The sequence below is a fragment of the Leptonychotes weddellii genome, chromosome 2, assembly GCF_054177405.1.
Source record: "Leptonychotes weddellii isolate Sample4059 chromosome 2, ASM5417740v2, whole genome shotgun sequence".
NCBI lineage: Eukaryota > Metazoa > Chordata > Mammalia > Carnivora > Phocidae > Leptonychotes > Leptonychotes weddellii.
In genome coordinates, this window is record NC_138370.1 from 36815313 (window position 1) to 36835274 (window position 19962).

The following is a 19962-nucleotide window of genomic DNA, read 5'->3' on the forward strand; positions in this document are numbered from 1 at the left end:
CCTGCAAACCGGGGGCGCCAGCCGCCCGAGCAGATCTGGCCCCGCAACCGAGGTACACGGCGGCGGCGGAAGCGTGGTTATTCGGGGCTGCGAGGTGCAGAGGGGGCGACTCAGAGCGAGGAGGCGCGGTGGGGCCTCCCCTTCACGAGCGCCCAGCAGCCCCCGCGCCATGTTTAGGCAGTTTAGAGGCCACATCGGGAACGATTCTCCGAGTCTGCCTCTCAAAGGAGCATGCCCACGAATTTGGGTTTCTTTCTTTCTTTTCCCATTTTTATTTAAAATTCTAGTTAGGTGAATTTGGTTTTTAAAAGCCTCAACAAATCAAGAGTAATGAGTATTTTTTTGCCAGAGAACAGAGACTATAAATTTGACCAAAGCACTGAATTTGCCAGCCAAGGCTACAGAGGCAGGCAGCAGGGTCTGGTGGAACGAAAGGCTTACATCCCCGAGAAGGGCACTGAAATGAGTCCCTCTGATCGACGGGGTGCGCTAATGGGCTCACTGCCCGACTGGAGAGCCTAGAAGTGGGTAAGACATGCCCTTAGACAAATCAGTCACCAAATCAACACTGAATGACTGATCTGCCCGCAGAAGGGGTCTCCCTGGTGCTGTGCAAACTGGGCGTGGGGAGTGGCTACCTCTAGGACAAAGGTGTCCCCCCTACCCCCACCCCACGGCGGGTCCGAAGGGCTGAGACCATCGCAGGGACAGGCCTCGCCATTTGTGCCTCTGGTGGGGGCTCTGACGGGTCTCAGTGGCTAGGCGAGCCCCTCTCCTCTCCTGGGAAGAGTGTGGCCAGCAGCTGAGAGGCATGGGACTCAAGGGAGCAGGTGCTGTGGGGCCTGAGAAGCCACCACCCCCTCCCCGTCCACCCCAGCCAGACTAAGGGCCACCGCTGGGCACCCTCATTCTCTCATTAGAAGTGACCTGATTGAGTGGCCCCAGGGCCTGGGCCTCTGCTGTCCACGCTGCTGGTGGCCCGGGGGGAGGGGGCAGGAAGCGGCAGGTGGAGAGTTTTCTCCTTTTGGGAAAGAGGGCAGCAGCGTGCACACAGCATGAGGGGCACGCTACAGGGGCCGGGCGGGGCGACCACCGCGCTGGCTGGCCGAGCCGTTCTGGATACCCTCTGACCCCAGCAGCACTTGTCTCTTCACTCGTCCTCAGTTGTCACCTGGGGTCGATTCCCAGGGCCTGGGTCAAAGGCACCAGAGACGCTGACTAAATGCAAGCACTGGATCAGCTTACCAAGGACACAGGAACCCCGCCCCGAGGGCCAAGTCCCGGGCCCCGAGGAGGGAGCAGGGCACGGGGCCAGGCAGGGTAAGAGTGGGGGTGCCTCGAGGACGCTCCTCAGCCTCTGGAAGCGAGACCACCTGGCCCCTGTGGTTGCAGTGCAAGCTGGCCCCGGCCCTGTTAGAGCCTCCAGGAAAACCATTTCTTCACCAGGGTAACTTCGGCCTCCCACAATGGCGCCCGTCAGGCACACCAAGAGGCCTCAGGAGGCTTAGCTGGCTTAGGTCGCCGCAGACGGGTCATGAGTCACTTACCACCTGGGTGGCTTTGGGACTCCCTAGGGGTAGAGGCAGGGGTCATGCCCTTCTTAAAGAGGGTAACCTGAGGGTGGGCAGGGAGACCAGACAGCGCATCTGAGGTGGCTGATGACAGAGTGGGGGCCCAGGGCTCTGTACTCCTGGTTCCGGTTACTGCCCTGCTGAGGCTGCACCTCCCCATTAACTATGGGGACACAACACACGGGACTCTGCCGGCTCCCCGCGGTGCGCGGTGTGGGCACCACGCTGGTGTGCAAGGCCAGCAGTTCGTACGGCAGCAGGCCCCGGGCGCGGAGTGTCCGGTGCTCTCCTCCATCCTCAGGTCGGGGAGGAAGGGGGCAGGGAGGTGGGGATAGGCACAGGCTGGTGGTCCTGTGCCTGGGGCCTCCCAGACTTGCTCCCAGCACCCTACAGAGGTACCTGCTGACTTCAGCTGACTGGGAAAGGTGGGGGACCCAGCTCTCCCTGAGGCCTGAAGTCCACACTTTCACTGGGCTGCCACAAAGAAACAAGGCTGGGAAGTTGGACCCCTCTGCTCAGTTTCCCACTTCCCCCCGATAATTAGCAGTGATGGGGAACACGGAAGTCCCTGGGCCAGGGCCCCAGAGCAGACTCCACCCTCCACAGGCAGCTCAACCCACCGCTTCAGCCCATGGACACCTCTGTCCCATCCTCCTGAGCACGGGCTGAGCCACTGCAGGGGTGGGGTCCAGGCCTCCCTTTCTATAGAGGGGGAAGCCGATTCAGAGGAGCAGGGACTTGGCCAAGGTCGTGGGCTGGCTGGCCCGCCTAGCACTTGCCCCACTCCACTGCGCTGCACCACCTCGGCTATATGGATTATCCGTCGGCACTAGGTCACAAGCTCCTAAAATCCGTGTTGTGTCTACCCTCCGGAGAAGGGAGAACAGGGCTGGGCTGACACCAGACCATCGCTGAAGCTCTTCCCCAGGTGACTGTCCTAAAGTTCAACCAAACTGCCCCCCCACTGGTTGAGCTGTGAGGTGAGGAGGCAGAGAGAGGGAGGAGGGGAAGGGGGAGGGAGAAGGAGGCCGGCTGGGAGGTAGGCTGGGAGCAGCCGGCCCTGGTGGGGAATGCCTGCCATCCCTCAATCTGTGCCCACACAGCCGGGATCTTCCACCCACCAGGAAAGGGAAATTGAAAGCATCCCCATCCGACCATGTGAACGCAGCCCAGAGACTGGGGGATTAGAGGCCGAGCCCCGTGGGGGGAGGCTGGGGGCGGCGGGGCGGCCATGTGGCGATGTTCTTCATCAGAGGACAGGAAAGCTGCAGTTTCCTGTTTCCGGTACCGGGGTCCCTGGGAGCTTCTCTCCTGGCAAGAGGCGGCAACACGCAGTGCCGGGTTTATGTGGTTGTGGGGGATGGCATGTCGGCGTTGGGACGGAGAAGGCAGCTGGGGGGGCTGGCAGGCAGGCCCGGGGGGGCTCAGGCAGAGGTCAGCGGATCCGCTGCGGAGATGGTGCCTGCCCCCCGTGCCACTCACCCACCTTCCTGGCAGGTGGTGGGCTGCTGGGGCGGTGGGAAGCAGCCGGGATTTCTCTCCATTTGGCTCTAGAAGCCAGGCATCAGATTTCAAGGCCACCTCCTTGGTTGTGAAATCGAGATCGGAGTCAGTCCCCTAGTTCTCCGACCCCTGCCTAGCTCTGCCAGCCGTGGGTGTCCACAGCAGCCTCTGTGGTGGCCCCTGGTCCTTCCCACCCAGTTGCCAACCCTCGGTTCTGGAGACCCAGTCAGAAGGCCACCAGCAATGGAACTCCTGCTGACACACTCCCCTCCTGAGCCAGCAGCCTCCTCGGCACCCAGCTCCTCGTGGGACCCTGCAACCCGGGGCCCAGGGAAGGAGCGGGGTGCAGGGAGAAATCCCTTCCCACCGAGGCCGAGCCTCCAGACAGCCCTGGCTTAGAAAGAGCTTTCCCTCACCCCCACCCCTTGGACCTGAACAGGGAGTGAAGAGCCCCATCACCCCAACGCCAGGGGCTGGAGGACCAGAACCTGCTCTCTTCATCTCCGCCCGGGCCCCGATCCAGGCCTAATGGTAATTAGCGAAGCCTCGTTACCCAGGCCTGGTGAGGCAGCTGCCGGGGACCACCGCAGAAGAGGTAATACAGTGCAGCTGCCGGGCTGGGGCGGGAGCCTTTCTAGGTCAGAGTCCGTTTGGGAGAGGCCAGGGAAGAAGATGAAGTGATCGGGAGCTTCAAGGCACCGCTCCTGCCTGTCCCCCCACTCCCTGGGGACTCAGGGAGAGTAGGCCCGTCTGATCACCGCCCCAGGGCCTGCCTGAGAGAAAATGAGTCTCACAGAAGAATTTCTGACCCTGACAGGTCACGAGTTGGGGGCCTTCCCAGGCAGCACTTCCCCATGTGCGGCCACCCCCACATTTCAAGAGCCCAGCGCTGCAGGCAGCCGCTCTCCCAGTGCGGCGGGGAGATGAGAGGCCTTGCGCAGCCCAGCCCGGGTGGAGGGCCGGCCAAGAGCTCTGCTCGCCTAATTCGGCAAGCTCCGGCCCTCCGCTTCCCAGTCAGGAACAAAGGAGAAACTGGCCAAGTGACCGCCCGAGCGAAGGCCGTCACCGGGGGCGCCCGGGCCAGGCGCGTGCTCTGGGGCCACCGCGGGTCTCACCCCAGGGCCCCGGGTCACGTGGCTAGCATCCCTGCTGAGTTGCTGGTCAGCCCCGCGTGCATCTGGAGCCAGGCTGCTAGAGATGTCATCTGGTGGCCAACTGGCTAGGGGGCCTGCCTTTCCCGTAAGTGCCCCGAGCCCAGGTCCCTGAGGCCTGTGGTCCCCACACGACCTCTACTCACTTTTTTAAGGGTTCAATCACGGTCTTTTGAATCTGGTTCACCTGTTAAAAGAAAAAACCCAATGACATCAACACTGAGGGGAAGTCAGACTCTTCCTCAAACGGGAGGCTCCAGGTTCCTGAGAAGGGAAAGGCGGCTCTCTGCTGAGAGCCCCGGGCAGGGGCGAGGCCGCGGGGAGTGGGGGGGACCGGTGAGGCGGGGCACCCCTAACTGCCGCTGGAGCGAGGCGCCCCAGGGCAACAGGGAGTACCGCTAGCAGCCCTGCTCCACAGGGGCCCGGTGGACGAGGACAGCAAGGGGGAGGGGCTGCGGGCGTGCACAGCTACCCCGTCTCCCTCGGGGTCTCCCAGTGAGCGGCCACGGGAAGCAACCAGGGCCGAGGCGGGGCCAGGAAAAGAACTCCCAGGGCTTGCAACACTCGGGCCTCAGAGGGTGAATCGAAGACTGAGCCCCGTGAAGGACTCCGTGAAGGCCCTCCACCCACACAGAAGCCGTGAGAAGGGGGAGAGCAAGACCCCCACTTACCTTTTCCTGGTTGAAGGCGTCCATCCGCTTCATGGCCGTGTCCAGAGCTGTCACCATGTTCAGGAAGTCTTGGTCTTGCTCGCAGAGGGGATTGGAGAGCAAGTCCAAGGATATCTTCACGGCAGATTTGGACATGGCTGTAAGAGGTCAAGGCTCAGTGAGCCTAGGATGGGACAGGCTTCAAGGTCTTGTCAGGACCCCCATCCTCCTTCAGTCCAGGGGCTGTACCCTGACCTCCACTCCGGCCACAGACCAGAAAACCATCAAAGTACCACAGAGCCAATGAGTCACGAGTCCTTACTGTACAGTGTTTGTTCCTGGCCACCTGATGCTGCTCTGGGTAATTCTTTTGAGTAGCTTTACCTTTTGCAATGACTTAATTTTCTTTCTTTTTTTTTTTTTTTAAAGATTTTATTTATTTATTTGACAGAGAAAGACACAGCGAGAGAGGGAACACAAACAGGGAGTGGGAGAGGGAGAAGCAGACTCCCTGCCGAGCAGGGAGCCCGATGCGGGACTAGATCCAGGGACTCCAGGATCATGACCTGAGCCGAAGGCAGTCGCTTAACCAACTGAGCCACCCAGGCGCCCGCAATGACTTAATTTTCTGAACTCTAGATTTTAATAGAATCATTTCGGTGGGAAGCTGTAAAAAAAAAAAAAATACTTATTTCTAGCTCTACAGATTCTAATTCAGTAAGTCTGGAATCCAGGAACATGCATTTTAAAGAAACTCTTGGGGCCCCGGGGTGGCTCAGTTGGTTAAGCGTCTGCCTTTGGCTCAAGTCATGATCCCGGGGTCCTGGGATCGAGCCCCACATTGGGCTCCCTGCTCAGCGAGAAGTCTGCTTCTCCCTCTCCCTCTGCCCCTCTCCCTGCTTGTGCTCTCTTTCTCAAATAAATAAAATCTTTAAAAGAAAAAAAAAACTCTCGGGAGCCTTCGTGGCTCGGTTGAGTGACTGCCTTTGGCTCAGGTCATGATCCTGGAGTCCCAGGATCGAGTCCCGCATTGGGCTCCCTGCTCAGTGGTGAGTCTGCTTCTCCCTCTTCCCCTCCCCCTGCTTGTGCTCTCTGGCTCTTTCTCAAATAAATAAAATCTTTAACAAAAAAAAAAAAGTCTCCAGGCGGTTTGGAGGTGAAGCTCGGTTTGGGACTCCCTCACGGACAGGAGTAACAGCGTTCCGCACCAGGGTCGGCAAACATACCATACAGGGCTAGAAATCAAGAGGTTAGGCTTTTGGGGCTGCATGGTTTCTGCTGCCACTGCTCAACCCTGCCAGAGACAATACCTGCAGAATGGGGGCGCGGGCCCTACGGAGCAAGCATGGCCCTTTCCCCGCCCCTCCCTGCCGCTCTAGACGTGTGTTCACCAGCAACGGAGACTTAAAAACCTGTACCAGACCAAGAACTCCAAAGTTGCCAACAGGTTCCCATCCCTACCACCCCCCCCCGTTTTATTCAGGGCTCCAACAACCCAGGAGATGTCTGGGGTAGTGTATTTTGGCTCCACTTTCAGATGAGGCGGGTGAAGCTCAGAAGAGCTTGTAACTCCTTCAAGGTCAGACAGCCGCAAGTGCTGAGCCAGGCCCAGCCTCTCTGGGCACCTGCCTTCTGCCTCCGGGTGATCCGGCCTGGAGACACTGTGGGCAGGCCCCATGGGCTCTGCCCGCGTGTCTGCTTATGCTGTCCAAGGTCATTTCCCCACAGACGGACACCACTGCCCTGCTGTAGCCTTGTTCATGTGTTCTGACACCCTGCTTGACGTATGGGGAGCCTGAAAATCACAGGGCAGCTCCGAGGCAGGAGGGAGCTCTCCCGGCTGCTCTGGAGTTCTTGGTCCCATACAAGTTTTTAGGTCTCCATTATTTGTAAAGAAAAATTCTAGAGGGACAGAAAGAGAGGCTGGAGAAGGGCCTGCCTGCTCCATGCTCTCTGCGCCAGTTTCAGGGTCTCCGGGGAAAACAAGTTTCTGAGTGTATTTCTTACTATTTTATGCCATGAATTTAAGATGCTAGCAGCTGCAAGACACATCGTTACCACACAAACCATCAAGAAAGGACAAAAATGCCAACTAAACGCTATCAAGTGCTACAGTGTCTTGATCTGCGATGTTATTAAATGTGAAAAAACGTCTCTGCATTGATGAAATAAGGGCCACTCCAGTTCATGACAGATGTGGCCTTGCCTGCCCCCTGCATCCGAGGAGGGAGCAGCCCTCGGCCCAACCCCAGCCCGCCGTGGGGAAGGAGAAACAGAAGCCCGCCCAGGGGGCCCCTCCTCACTCGGGTGGATGACCGGCCCGCCCAGAGCCCTGTCCTGGCTTTCTCTCAAATCTGGGAGCTTGCTGCCCTCACCCAGCAAACGGGCAAAATAGGGGAGAAGCCCGGAAACGTAAACCTCCCAGAAATGTTGAAGCAATGGAGCAAAAAACCCTCTTTCAAAGCCGTGAAGTGACTTTGCATGCTTAGGAGCGAACACCATGTGTAACTTGCCTGGATTATGAGATGATCTCAGACAGTATAGTGAAAGGATAAAAACTTGGACAAAACTGGAAACGTGTTTGAAAAATTTCTTTCACTAATTTTTTTTTTTTTAATATTTGAGGGAAAAACCCTGAAAAGTCAGGATGGGGAGAAGACTTTCCTCCCAATTTTCCTTTTCTTTTCTAAAGCCTTCACATTTCATGCCTTTGTCTTTTTGTTCGAACCATCTGAACCATCTGAAGTCGATTAACAGCGTGGAATTACCCCCCTCCCCCCCTCGGGAATCCTCAGCGGCCTCTGTGAGCACCGCTGGCCCCCACTCTCAGGGACTGGGAGGGTGTGGCCAGCCCGGCACAAACTGGGAGGCTGGTGGTCTTTGAACCTTAAAGAGAGCGGGGGTCTTGGACACCACATGGGTCTCTGGAGCCCCGATGCAACCTCAGGATGTAAGGGTCAACAAAGACCGTCACGTGCAGACGATCTTGCTTGAGCACATGGGATGGGATTTTTAGAACTTGTTCAGGCAGCTGAGGAGATTCTGAGATCAGGAAATTGGATTCCCCTTAACTGTCTGGAGCAGCAGTTCTCAAAATGGGGGCCCCCAACCAGCTGCAGCAGTAGTGCCTGGGGGTGAGCCTTCCAGGGACTCTTATGCACCAACTGTGGGGCGCAGGCCTTGGGCAGGGCTGGGGCGCTGCTATTTCAGGAGGGCCTTCTCTGCCCAGACTCCGCTTCTGACTCCGGGCTCCAGGGCTCCCCCGTTTATCCTGATTTCTTTATTGGAAAACCACGCTCTCCTCTTCGTGGATCCCTGACGTTCTACTGCTTCCAAAGCTGCTCACTATGACAACACTACCTTCCCTTCATCTGTGCTCGGGCCATACGGTTGTCTGGAGAAGCACCCAGGAAAGGAAGCAGTAGGTCACAGCCTCTCCTTTTTCAAGGATTTTATTTATTTATTTGAGAGAGAGCGCGAGCACAAGTAGGCAGAGCGGCAGGCAGAGGGAGAGGGAGAAGCAGGCTCCCCGCGGAGCAGAGAGCCCGACGCGCGGCTCGATCCCAGGACCCCGGGATCATGAGCTGAGCCGAAGGCAGCCGCTTAACGACCGAGCCACCCGGGCGCCGCTATTCCAGCCTCCCCTGTACTAGAAAGGCCGTGGCGAACGATAAAGATGCCACCCAGGTAACCTGGAGCTACCCGCAAAACAAATAATAGATGGGCTCTGAAATCAGACCCCGGGCCCGCCTCACACAGTCTGGAGACGCCAGGGCAGTCGTGTTCAGACCCACGCGCGTCCTCTGGATGAGTGGTGGCGTGTGGCTCTGTGCACAGACCACGGGAGGCAGCCCGAACGTGCCGGAGGGCCACCGCTGCCCCCAGGCCAGGCCTGGCTCGGGGATATGCCACCTACCCAGGTCAGCATCGGTGCTCTTCTTCATGTCCTTCTGCAGCCTCCTGGTCTGCTCCTCCAGCCTGCAAAGCAGGGGCACGGCCTGGGCACCTGGCACCGCCAGCTTGCTCCAGCCCCCTTCCTTCCCATCTACCTGAGTTAAGCCCATCCTGACGCTCTGCATCGCCTGCCGGGAGAAGAAGGGGCCCCAGGGCTGCGGGGATTTGTCCCACTGACGGGAGGGCCACCGGCAGTCTGCATGAGGCCAAGCCCCCAAGGGCTATGAGTTAACGACTCTCACACAGCCGTCAGCTGGGGGAGAATTTCTGGCAGGCTGTGAACCGAGCTGCCCTCGGCTCCCAGGCTGTGGCGGGACAGAGGAGCGGCCTGCTGCTGGCCGTGCCGGATGGGGCAGTGTGGGAACTGAGCCCTGGCGGGAGGCTCCTGTCCTTCTCCCCACCAACCGCCGTCCTCCTGGGGTTCAACACTCACTGCTGGAGTTTTCCATACTCCCTCTCAAAATCTCTCTCCACCTGTAACCAAAGAGATAACTCAATCATCGGAGAAATGACAACACGTTGGAAAAAATCTGCCAGCCTACTGAAACTCCCCGCACACCCTCCCCGGGGCCGTGGAGAACCACCCCGTCCAGTCCATACAAGCACCTGCAGATCCTTAACGACACAGTAACCCTGTGTTCCCAAATTAATTAAGTGTTTGATTTAGGGCAAAAGACTCCCCTCCCAGATGGGCCAGCCAGGCAAGTAGCAGCGGATTGTGGCTCTGTTCCTCCACCACAGGGAGCCAGGCGCCCGGCTGTGTTCCCTCTCCTCCCCCGTCCCTCCCATCGTGTGGCAGGTGAGGTGCTCAGAATGTGACTGAGACTAGGGCAGCCCAGCAGAGAAGCAGGCGGGTCCCCTCCCGCTCCAGGCCCTGGTTTCCTCACAGGGCCTACCACCTGCGAAGTCTGAGGTGGTTCGGGGTGGATCAAGAAAGCCCCTGTCTCCGTTCTCTGTGCTGGGATGTACCGAGCGCAAATACTATTACTACTGACTCAGGCAAGGCTCTCTTAAAATTCTTCCTAAGTTATCAGATTTCCCCAATGCCAGCAAAATTTACATCGGATGGGTGTGAGTCCTGATCCCAATTCTGCCGCCTACATGTCAGGTGAGGTCAAGAAAACTACTTGCACGTCTAGCGCCTGAATGTCCCCATCCATCAACGGGGGCCCTGGCAATGGTCTCTTAGGAGAGTGGCCTGTGAGGTGTAGGACACCTGAGAGCCGCAAGGAGGGGACGGAGGCCTCTCCTCCTTCCCTTCCACACGGGCAGGACCAGCTCCCTGGGCGGCTTGCTGAGCCTCTGCGCTGAGGTGCTCCGGGAAAACCAGCTCACGCTCGCGGGGTGCTCACCACGTGCTTCCACAACTGGAGGAGGTAGGGGTACGAATGACCCTCCCTGTACTCAGGAGCTCCCTCGGCCAGAGGTGAAGCGAACCGTGCAAGACCACGGCACTAGTGAGCGGCAGAGCTGGGATGGGGACACGGGCGGCCTGGCTCCAAGGCCTGGGCGCTTAACCAGCATTCTGAGAAAGGGGAAAAAGGTATTTGCTGATGAATTAAAGTCACGACCTAAGAAAGGTGCCTTCTTGGCTGCTCCCCGAGACTCCTGCCAGTGAGAGCCCTGAACCCAGATTCTCACTCTCCTGACATGCCGGCTGAAGCTCACGGAGCGCAGAACTGCAGTGTCAAGGCCCCACTGTTCTTCACCAGTACGCCCTTCCGTCATGGTGCCCCGTGAAGGAGCATCCGGGAGCCCCATGGACCCCATACTCCCCAGGTGCATTTAGGTAAACTCAACATAGTCCCAGAATGGCAGAATGTTATTTGGGCCAATTATTTCATGTTACGAGTGGGGAGAACGAAGCCTGGAGGTGGGGGGTGATTTATGGAAGGATGCAGGGCTAGAATTCAGACTCCTAGCTCGGAACACTCCCCCGCTTTGAAAATAACATTCATTAATCCCACAAACATTTATTGAGCACCTATTAAGTGCAATGCTTTCTGCCAGGTGCGAGCACTCCACTGGTAACTACACCAGACGTGGGCCTGGTGGGACAGATGGAACAGAGTCACATACAAGTGTACATGTGTGACCCAAACCGTGGGCAGGGCCCTGTGAGAAGGGCACGGAGCACCTGCCTAGCCAGGGTCCCAGGGCATGACAACGTGTCACCAGCCCTGCACAGACATACCTCACCTTCCTCATCTGAACTGTAAAACCGAGAGGCGGGAACTCGGGGTCTCTCCTTACTTTATGTGCCCAGCATCTGGGGCCTGACACAAAGCTGTGAAGTAAAGTTCACCACTGGTTTCCCCTCATCCTACAGTCTTTGCCCTCTTTTCAACAGACCCCCCCCCTCCATCCAGGAACCTGACATCTTCATCATTGCCTTCCTTATGATCCATCAAAAGCTGCTCTGGAGACGTTCAAAATTCGCTCCCACTAAAGCATATATTCCTGATAAAAGCTTCAAGTGCCACCTATCCCGGGGGATGTGTAGCTGGGCAGGAATCAGAGTCTCAGCCAAAGCCTGAAGAGCGTCTGGCAAGACTGCAGGCAGGGGCTTTGTTCTGGGGCGGGGAGCCTGGCCCAGGCCCAGCAAGCCCGCACTGAGGCAGTCCAGCCCTTTTTCCCGCACTGCCGCCGAGGACAGTGGGGGACAGGAGCGAGCAGAGACTGACGAGAACTGCACTCTGATGCCAGCTGTGCAGCATTAAAAATACTACCTCACATTCGCAGTCTCGGTTTCTTTCCTAGTGGAACGGGATCACTCTGGCTAGCCTCTCCCTGCGAAGATTTCCGGTGGCTGACAAGGCAATGGGGCAGCAGCGTCGGCCCGCCGGCTTGCTTGGAGGATCCCCCAGCAGTCTGTGCCGAGCCCAGAGCATGGTGCCTGGCCCGCTGACGGCGTCTCCTTGCTCCTTTCCCACATGCAGGGGCGCTGGGAGGACCAGAGCAGTCTGGGGGTGCAGACCAGACCGTAACCCCTCGGCTGAGAGGGGGGGCAGCACAAAGCACGTGGTCGGTTGATAGCTAGGCCTTTGGCTAAGCCTGGATCCTGTGCCTGGGGGTTGTACCGGGGCCTCCCTTCACCGGACACATCCCCTCTCCTACTTCGTAGGATGTGACCGCTAAGCAGTCTTCACATACGATAAAGCCTTTTTTCTCAAAAGAACGAAATTAAATGAAGGAGGTCTTGGTCAGAATCCAGCTCTCCTGAAGATCAAGAACATGGAGCTGGTGCTCCTGAAGGGGAGGCGGGTGCAGAGAAGGCCTGCCGACCCACCGGAGCCACGGCCTTGGCTCCCGGCACTCTCTTTTGCAATCCCCACGTGTGCTGATGCGTGTGTGGGATGTCAGACAGCACCTGGTCCCCCTGGCCGGCACTGCTTGGACTTGCACAGAGATGGAGCGACTGTGGGGTTCCAGCTGGGTTGGCTCACTCTGGCTGGTGAGGAACCTGAGGTCTCACGCTGGCAGCTGGGAAGTATGTCGGGGTGGGGCTGGATCCTTCTACTGCTGCTTAAGGCCATGCGACAGGCTGCCACGTCCATGAATGTTTCCCTCCTCTGCTTCTGGAGGCCAGGTGTGGGTTGCTCCTACAGCCGCTGGTCTCCAGAGCTCTCCCCTCCCCTGGGGAAAGATCCAAGGCAGCACAACCAGGGTTCTGGCCCCTCGGACAACGGCTAAGGGAACAGAGAGACACACTGGAGTCTCAGTCCAAGGTACATCCATTCTGAGGGAAAGAGCCAAACACAAAAGATCTGAATATCTTTGAATGCTTGATGCTTCTGCCAGAGAGGCGATTGGCCCCTGGTCAACAATGCAAGTGTAAACACATGTGCAGACTGTCAGCGGGGCCGGGCCGCGGGGTGAGCGCAGGGGGACCGAGCCCCACACCGCAGGCCGCTCCCTGCATTCTCCGGGGCCCCCGGGCCGTTCCCCGGCGTCAGGCTGGCACAGAGCCGGAGTCGGCATTTGTGAAGTGAGCGAGTGGGCTGAGCTCTCACCCCAAGTGCCACCCGTGAAGTGAGAGAGAGACGGGCAGGCAGGGCCGGGGCTGCAACGCTGGGGCTACGCTGCGTCGTCGGATCAGAGCTGAGGCGGACGGCACGCCAGGCGCGCCAAGCAGCCTCTCTCGGAGGAGGGCGGGGCGGGGCGGGGCGGGGCGGGGCGGGGCGGGGCGGCAGCATCCCCGTGGTCTGTCGCAACAAGATGAAATGAGGCTGAGAGACTCTCCACTCGGCAAGTGAAAATCTCTCTCAAGTGAAGGCTCGACACGGCGCCCCGGCGGATGCTCTTCCCGCTACGGGCCGCAGTGTGCGCTCTCCTTCCCCCGGGAGAGCCGGGGGCGCTGCTTCAAAGAGCTCTTCCCTCCACGCGGGTTACGAGGGAGGAGCGGCTTCTTTCTGCCACGCCAAGATGCTCCAGCTACTTGGTGGGACTGGAGGGGCAGGGGGCACTAAGCGGAAGGTTGGGACTGGGAGCTGGGGGAGCTTCCGTCCCTCCGGCCCACTGCGATGGCCAGCCCCTGCAGAGAACATGCTATTCCAGCCAGAGCCCCGACAATAATGGAATTCGTGTTAATGACCTGGGCTCAGGAGAGCAGTGTGAGCAAACACACAATGCTTTCTTTGTGTCTGACAGCTGGGTGCCTTGAGCCAAAAACCTCCTGAAACTCCCTGAAGATAACATGAGTGTTTCTTCCCATGACAGGGGCACCAGGACTTCCCGTCAGCAGGCAGCCGCATCTGCCCTCTCCGACAGCGCCAGGGCAAGAAGAACAGTGCGTCACCCACACGGCTGCCCGGGCTCGGCCTGTGCTGGGGGCCAGGAGGGGCCTGTGGGGCAGAGAACGAGGCCGAAGGGGCAGGCTCTCGCTCTTTACACTTCAGTGCCTCTGGGGAGTTGAGGGAGCAAACAACTCTCTTCCAAGCCCTAACCAGGCTTTGCTTCCTTGTGAGAGATCAAAGGCCGCGCCTACCATTCTCCCCCCCGCGACCCCCCCCCCTCCCCCGCACTAGGGGATCCGGCTGCTGTGGATAGGCTGCATCCCCGGTGGTTTGGAAAGAATCAGATCAACTCCCTTCCCATCATGGAGTTAATATTTATTGAGGGCTCGCTATGTGCCGGACGCTGTGTTAAGTGCCTGGCCTCATGTAGGACTCCGAATACGTCAATGGCATGGGTTCCAGGTTCACCTGCACTTAAGAAGGGAGAAAGCAGGGCTCAGAGAGCGTAAGGGCCTTGGCCACGGCCATCACACACAGCACGTGGCAGAGCGGTGGGAATGCAGGCAGGAAACCTCCCAAATCCAGCTTCTTAACCACTACTTGATGCCCAGTCCGTCTGGGGGAGCGGATTCCAAAAGTCAAAGGACCATGATTCTATCTCAAACAAGACCCCTGTGACGAGGAGGAGAGGCAGGCCAGGGGCCCATCCGCGGGCCTGTCTGTAGGGCCATCCGTAGGCGCTGGGAGTATACCTCTGCCCTTCCTCTGGGGAGTCCTCACCACTCCTCAGATGAAAAGACTCAGAGATCTGTCAAAAAAAACTCTGGTAAAGAAGCTAGAAACTGAATTGTAGCCTATACTTTTCTGTGGAGAACAATGGCTATCTCCCTAAAGGTAAGGGCGTTGGGAGAGTTTTCTGTTTGTCTGTTTGTTTTTTGGTAGTGAGTGTTGGGAATAAAAGACCCTTCTCACAACCACTTCCCTTTCAGATCTGCCCCGGATTAAACTCTGGAGACTCAAAGCCACACCTTCCCACTTCCTGTAGCCGGCTGGAGCCCAACACTTGCACGCCCAGATTCTCTGCGCTTCAGCTGAGAGCCTCCGCAGATGGCCAGCCTCTGCATGGGAGGTAAACTCTCCGTCGTCCTCCGCCTGCCTTCACTTGAAAGAGAAATGCAGGCCCACTTCCTTTTAAGTGGCCTGACTTCGGATTTTCCAAAGACTGAGCCATTGGTCAGATGTGTGATGAACTTCCCTTCCTGCCAAACTGCAGCAGTATCTTTCCTGTAGTTCTGAGTCCTGAGCCGAGGAGGGCCGAGGTCATCAGGCCGAGAGAAGCGTCAGGAGCCCCAGCAGGCGGGCGGTGCCGGGCACAAGGACAGGCAGTGTGCAGTTAGGCTTTCCCACAGTAAAACCAAGAGCCTGCTTAGACTGGTGGCTGAGGGGGTTCAAGAGGCCGTTCTTGACCAGAATTCCCAAACCATGGGAGACCTTCCCAGCACAAGTGAGGTGGAATAAAGGAATGGAATGTGTATGGAACAGAGGCTCCAGCTTGGGTTCCAATTTCAGCTCTGTCACTGTTAGTTTTTTTTACAACCTTAGAAAGTCACTGTGACTTCGTGGGCCTTGGTTTTTTCGTCAGAAAAATCAGGTTGGACTAGATGATCAGTAAGGGCTTCCCATCTCTAACTTTCTAAGAATCTATGACTCCTCTCCCATTCTGGAGATAAAATAGGGATAAAAACTGTGGGCTCTCAAGGAGGTAGGATTCAATCATGCTCTCCCGCTGACTCTGGGTCCTGGCCAAGATGCCCTTGGCAGTGGAGAGAAAGGGACCCCCCTGGAGAAGCTTCCTGGTCTTCATGCAGCTTGAGGTGGGGGCCTATGTTTCAGGAGCCCTCTTAGGAAAGCACAGACTGCACGCCAGATTGCAGAGATGGGCCGTTCAGAAGCAACGGATTCCTCCTCACCCATCACCTACCTCCTCGACCTGCGGGAGGACGATGGGGATGAGCCCAGGCTGATCTGCGGAAGGAAAATGTCCCACGCTAGGAGGCCCCTGCAAGCCCCAGTCTAGGTGAGATTCTAGAGCAACGCAGCTGGGAAGAAGGCAGCCAGGGTGCAGCCCTCCCAGGCCCACGATGAGCCGAGTCAAAGTTCTGGTTCTCTGCAAAGGCCACGTGAGACAGACTGAGCCTCAGAATGAAAGAATTGGGTTACTCACTGTTTTGGGGACAATCTGTTTCTTGGGCTGCCCAATCTTGAAAGGAATCCTATGAGAGACAGAGACAAAGGGGGCTTTTAGGAGAAATGGGGAAGGATGTGGCTGAAAAGTATTGATGAAGTCTAGGCCGCTGTCCCCCAGGAGGGCAAAGAGTGGTGGCGGCTCACTCCCAGCCCTCATGCCACCTGCCCCGTGGGTTTTGGGCTGGCGGCAGCCAGGCTGGGCTCCGGAGTGTCAGCTGGAAGTCCTGGGCACCGCCTTCTGCCCCAGAGCATCTCTCCTACCGAGAGTCTGGTGTGCAGAGGTGAGGGCGGGAAAGGGGAGATACTGTTCAACTCACAGTCACTGTGTATCTGTGTCCTGAGGAGCTGCAAAGTCAGAAATTATAGGTTCGCCAGGGTAGCTATCATCCTTGAAAACAAGCGTTTAAAAAACACCATGAGCACCACTTCTCGTCTGTATTAGGTGCTTCACTACTTCTCTATAGAGGGACAAACAGTAGCCCTGCAGAGCTGCTTCTGTGGCTGGAGAGGGATGACAAACTAAAGGGGCATTAAGGACCAGCCAGGCTGGGTTATTTCCGGTAAGAACTGACAAAATTGAACTGTGGCTCTGAGTGTGGCCCAAGTCTGTCCAGAACTTGCTAGGAAGCTCTGCACCTAAGGTTCCCCACTTGGAAACGGACGACAGTTTGGCGTAACAGAAGGAAGGTCAAAGTCTAGGCTCTAAACCAACCCACCACTGTTGCCTCCACCTCTGAGGAGCAGGCCGCCCTCTGGCAGGTAAGGTCGGCCCTGAGATTCATTTCCTACTCTGCCAAAGGATAGGGTTAAACTGGTAATTCAGAAGCTGCCTTGAGGCACTGAGAATTCTGAAGTGTACCAATGGCTGGAGAAAGGAGGCTCCCCGAAGCCCCTGAGCTAACAGTGAGTTAAGCACCCCTGGGATCATCTCAGGGCACAGGGCAAGAGCAAGAGAGCACTGAGGGGACAATGCCGCTCCTACTCCCACTCCTTTCAGTGCTCAGGACGCCCGAGTCCCTTCCCGTTCAAACCTCCCGCTTCCACCCATCCACACCCACCCCTTCCCTCTGCACGCCCTTCTGCCCAAGCCTGCTTTCTCTTGGCCCAAACTGACCAACACCGTTGCTAAACCCAATGGTATAATTAACCACCGATAATAACCCCAGACAACGATCCGGTGGAGAGGATGGGCCAGCCTGAGTCACAGTGGTTTAAATTTAATTTCTGGAGGACATCCTGTTTATTGTTAACCCAGCCCAGTAATTTGGGAGCATTAACCCTTTGGGGGCTGGCTGACTCACATGGCTTCTGTAAACAAATAGTCAGTGGCTCTATAATTAGCAGAGGGAAAAGGTAAGCTCTGGAACTGAAAAGGAGAGAAAAGAATTGCTCTTTCCCTTCTGCAGACCTAAAGAACAAAGGTTAGGGGAGCAGAGCTCTGCAGTCCCCTCCTCCTCTTGCTCCCCCCTCCCTTACTCTTCCCCAAATTAGGGATCGGAGTTGATTGACACAATGCTTTTGGACAGCGAACAACTGCCCTTAAGGACCATTTTGGTGACAGTGCACATGAGGTCCTGTGGCACTGAGAAAAGACTGTTCTGCGCGAAGCACGTTGTGGTGTAACAAGCTCTAGACCGGGAATCAGAAAGCCCGCTCTCCGCCTCTGACCAGTTTTGTGATATGGACAAATCATGAGCTCTCTGGAGCTCAGTTTCTTAAACTCTAAAACAAAGGAGTTGGACTAGGGGGTCCCTTCGCCCGTCTAAAACTTGCCTTCTAAACTGAATCTTTGTTGCAGGAACGTGGGAGCCAGATGAGAATTCTCCAGAATTCTCACAGTGGTCTTGGAAATGATGCTAACTTGGAGTCTAGGACTACAGACCAGCTACAAAGAAATTAGAAACTTCGATGCTATTACTTGTGGTGCCACAGCCTCTCTAAATCTCAATTTGGAATCACAGTATTTTTAGAATTGCAAGTTACCATAGAAATTGTTCCAGTTCAACCCTCTCATTTTGCAGATGGGAGAGCCAATCTGGAGAGGTCCAGTGACTCGCCCAGGGTCATGCTGCTGGCTCACAACGGAACCAGGAGTAAACAATCCCCTTGTCTCTCTGCAACTCATGGTTTACCACTCGTTCACATGAATTTGTTGTATTTCTTTGAAGGAACTAAGAAAAATCATCTGATCAAACTACCTAACCTTAACATAACTATGGAATTTCAAAGGGGCTCCTTGTTTTTTAAAAGACCGGAAACACAAGAAATGAAGAGAGCAGTGTTATCGGGAGGAAGGAGCCTGTGCTGATCTGGATCCTTCTACGCAAATCACAGGTTTCATGCACCACGTTGACTGTGTGCAAAATGTCACCAATAATGTCGTCAGGACAACAGGTATAAGACTTGGACTGTCTAGGGCAACTGGGATATACGGCCACCCCACCCATATGGGATGCCTTCTCTTCTCCGGGCTGCATCAAAGCTGTTCTCAAGTCCAAAACCTTGCCTGCCTTCTTCTAGATGTCTAAGACTTTATTTGGCATTTAAAAATAGTCTACCTTTTATAGTTAATTGAAGTTTATCCCTTTAAAAAGTAAAATATAATCATCAGAGAAAACTTGGGAAATACAGGAAAGTATGAGAGGGGGGGAAGGAGGGAGAGAAGGAGAGAGGGGGAGAGAGTGAGTGAGAGAGAGAGAGAGAGAGAGAGAAAGGGAAGGAAAAGAAGGAAAAAAACCAAAACACAGCTCACAGTCTCATATCTAAAGATAACCAAGGCTAATGTTTTGGTGTTAATTATATTTTAAAAGTTTGCAGAAAGAAAAAAATCTGAAGCAAATATGCCAAGTGTTAGAAGTGGTTAATTTGGGGTGGTGTGAGTGTGATTACTGTTTTCTCCTTTGCACTTTCCATATTTTTCAAATAAACGAAAAAAAAAATCCCTTGTTTTTTCCTTGACTATAAAAATAACACCTGATCAGTGTCAAACACTTGGAAAACATGGAAAACACAAAGAACACGCACGCACACACACACACACACACAGAAAAATAAACAGTAACACCCTGAATCTGTGTGTACATACAATGTACATGGGTATATATGTATATTTACATAATTTTTAAAGAACAAAGGAAACATATCATGAAGGCTTTTCTATGCCAGTATGCGGTTGCCATCAGGCTGACTTGTACGAGCTACCTAGTATTTCATTCACCATTTTATTTTTGTGCCCCACATCACTTACTGGTGGTCATTTCAACTGTTTCAGATTTTTCTTCTATTATAAAAAACCCTTAATAGCGAAATCTTTGTGTACATCAAGGATTACTCACAAAGGATAAATTCTTAGAGTTGGAATTGCTGGGTCAAAGGATATATACATGTCCAAGACTTTGATACATTTGCCAAACTGCCCTAGAGGCAGATTGAGACAGTTTACATTTTTTAAAAGATTGAAATGGTTTACATTTTACCACTGGCCCTTTGGCCTGTTTTTCAGGATTTTTTTTCTGGCTTAGTGTTTGCCTTGCCCTTTTGTACATGTGTGTTTAATGTACAGAAGCTTCTGATCGGTATGAAGTCAAATCTACCAAATCTTTTTCCTTTACGATGTCTTCATTTGGTGTCTCACTGAGAAAGAACTGCCCTCTCCACCCCGACATATAAAAATTCACCTAAATTTATTTTATTGGTTTCCTTCTATTAACCTGAGTTTGCTTTCATCCGAGTTCTACGTGGGCAGAGTTTAATAAGACAAGGTTTGTTAAATGAGACATTAGGTTCTGCCCTCCCTCCCCCACCCACATCTCACTTGCCCAAGACAAGCGCTTTTGACAGCGCTGGTTTTATTGGCATCTACCTTTGCATCTCTAAATAAAAATGCTTCTATTGCTATCTCTTGTTAGGTTTTAGGCACTAGCTCCTTTTTGTTTTGGAAGGGGAAGATTTAAGAAACCAGCCAACCCTTTCCAGGCCTCCACCCCCATGACACAAAGGCACATCTTTTCGATACAGTTATGTGATTTGGTAAGATCAATACTAAGTAAACTATTAGGAGAATCATGTGATTTCTTTTCTTTCCTACATGTGGTGGCAGATTTTTCCACCTCAGCCAAACCTTCAGCAGACTGCAGCGTTCGGAGCCAAG

The 19962-nt window shown here is 55.3% G+C and overlaps 1 protein-coding gene across 2 annotated transcripts in view; it reads right to left on the reverse strand.

Moving 5' to 3' along the window:
- The window catches only part of BIN3 (bridging integrator 3), a 43493-nt gene that overhangs the window by 4967 nt on the left and 18564 nt on the right, over positions 1–19962 (reverse strand). The window contains exons 2-7 of one of the 2 annotated variants that reach the window (XM_031036499.2): positions 15790–15838; positions 10182–10354; positions 9263–9303; positions 8792–8853; positions 4897–5033; positions 4372–4412 (exon numbers count right to left, since the gene is read on the reverse strand). In XM_031036499.2, coding sequence (XP_030892359.1) covers positions 4372–4412; positions 4897–5033; positions 8792–8819 — 206 coding nt within the window. In that variant the 5' untranslated portion in view covers positions 8820–8853; positions 9263–9303; positions 10182–10354; positions 15790–15838. The remainder of the gene's footprint in view (positions 1–4371; positions 4413–4896; positions 5034–8791; positions 8854–9262; positions 9304–10181; positions 10355–15789; positions 15839–19962) is intronic. The other variant, XM_006741129.3, reaches the window with a different exon arrangement.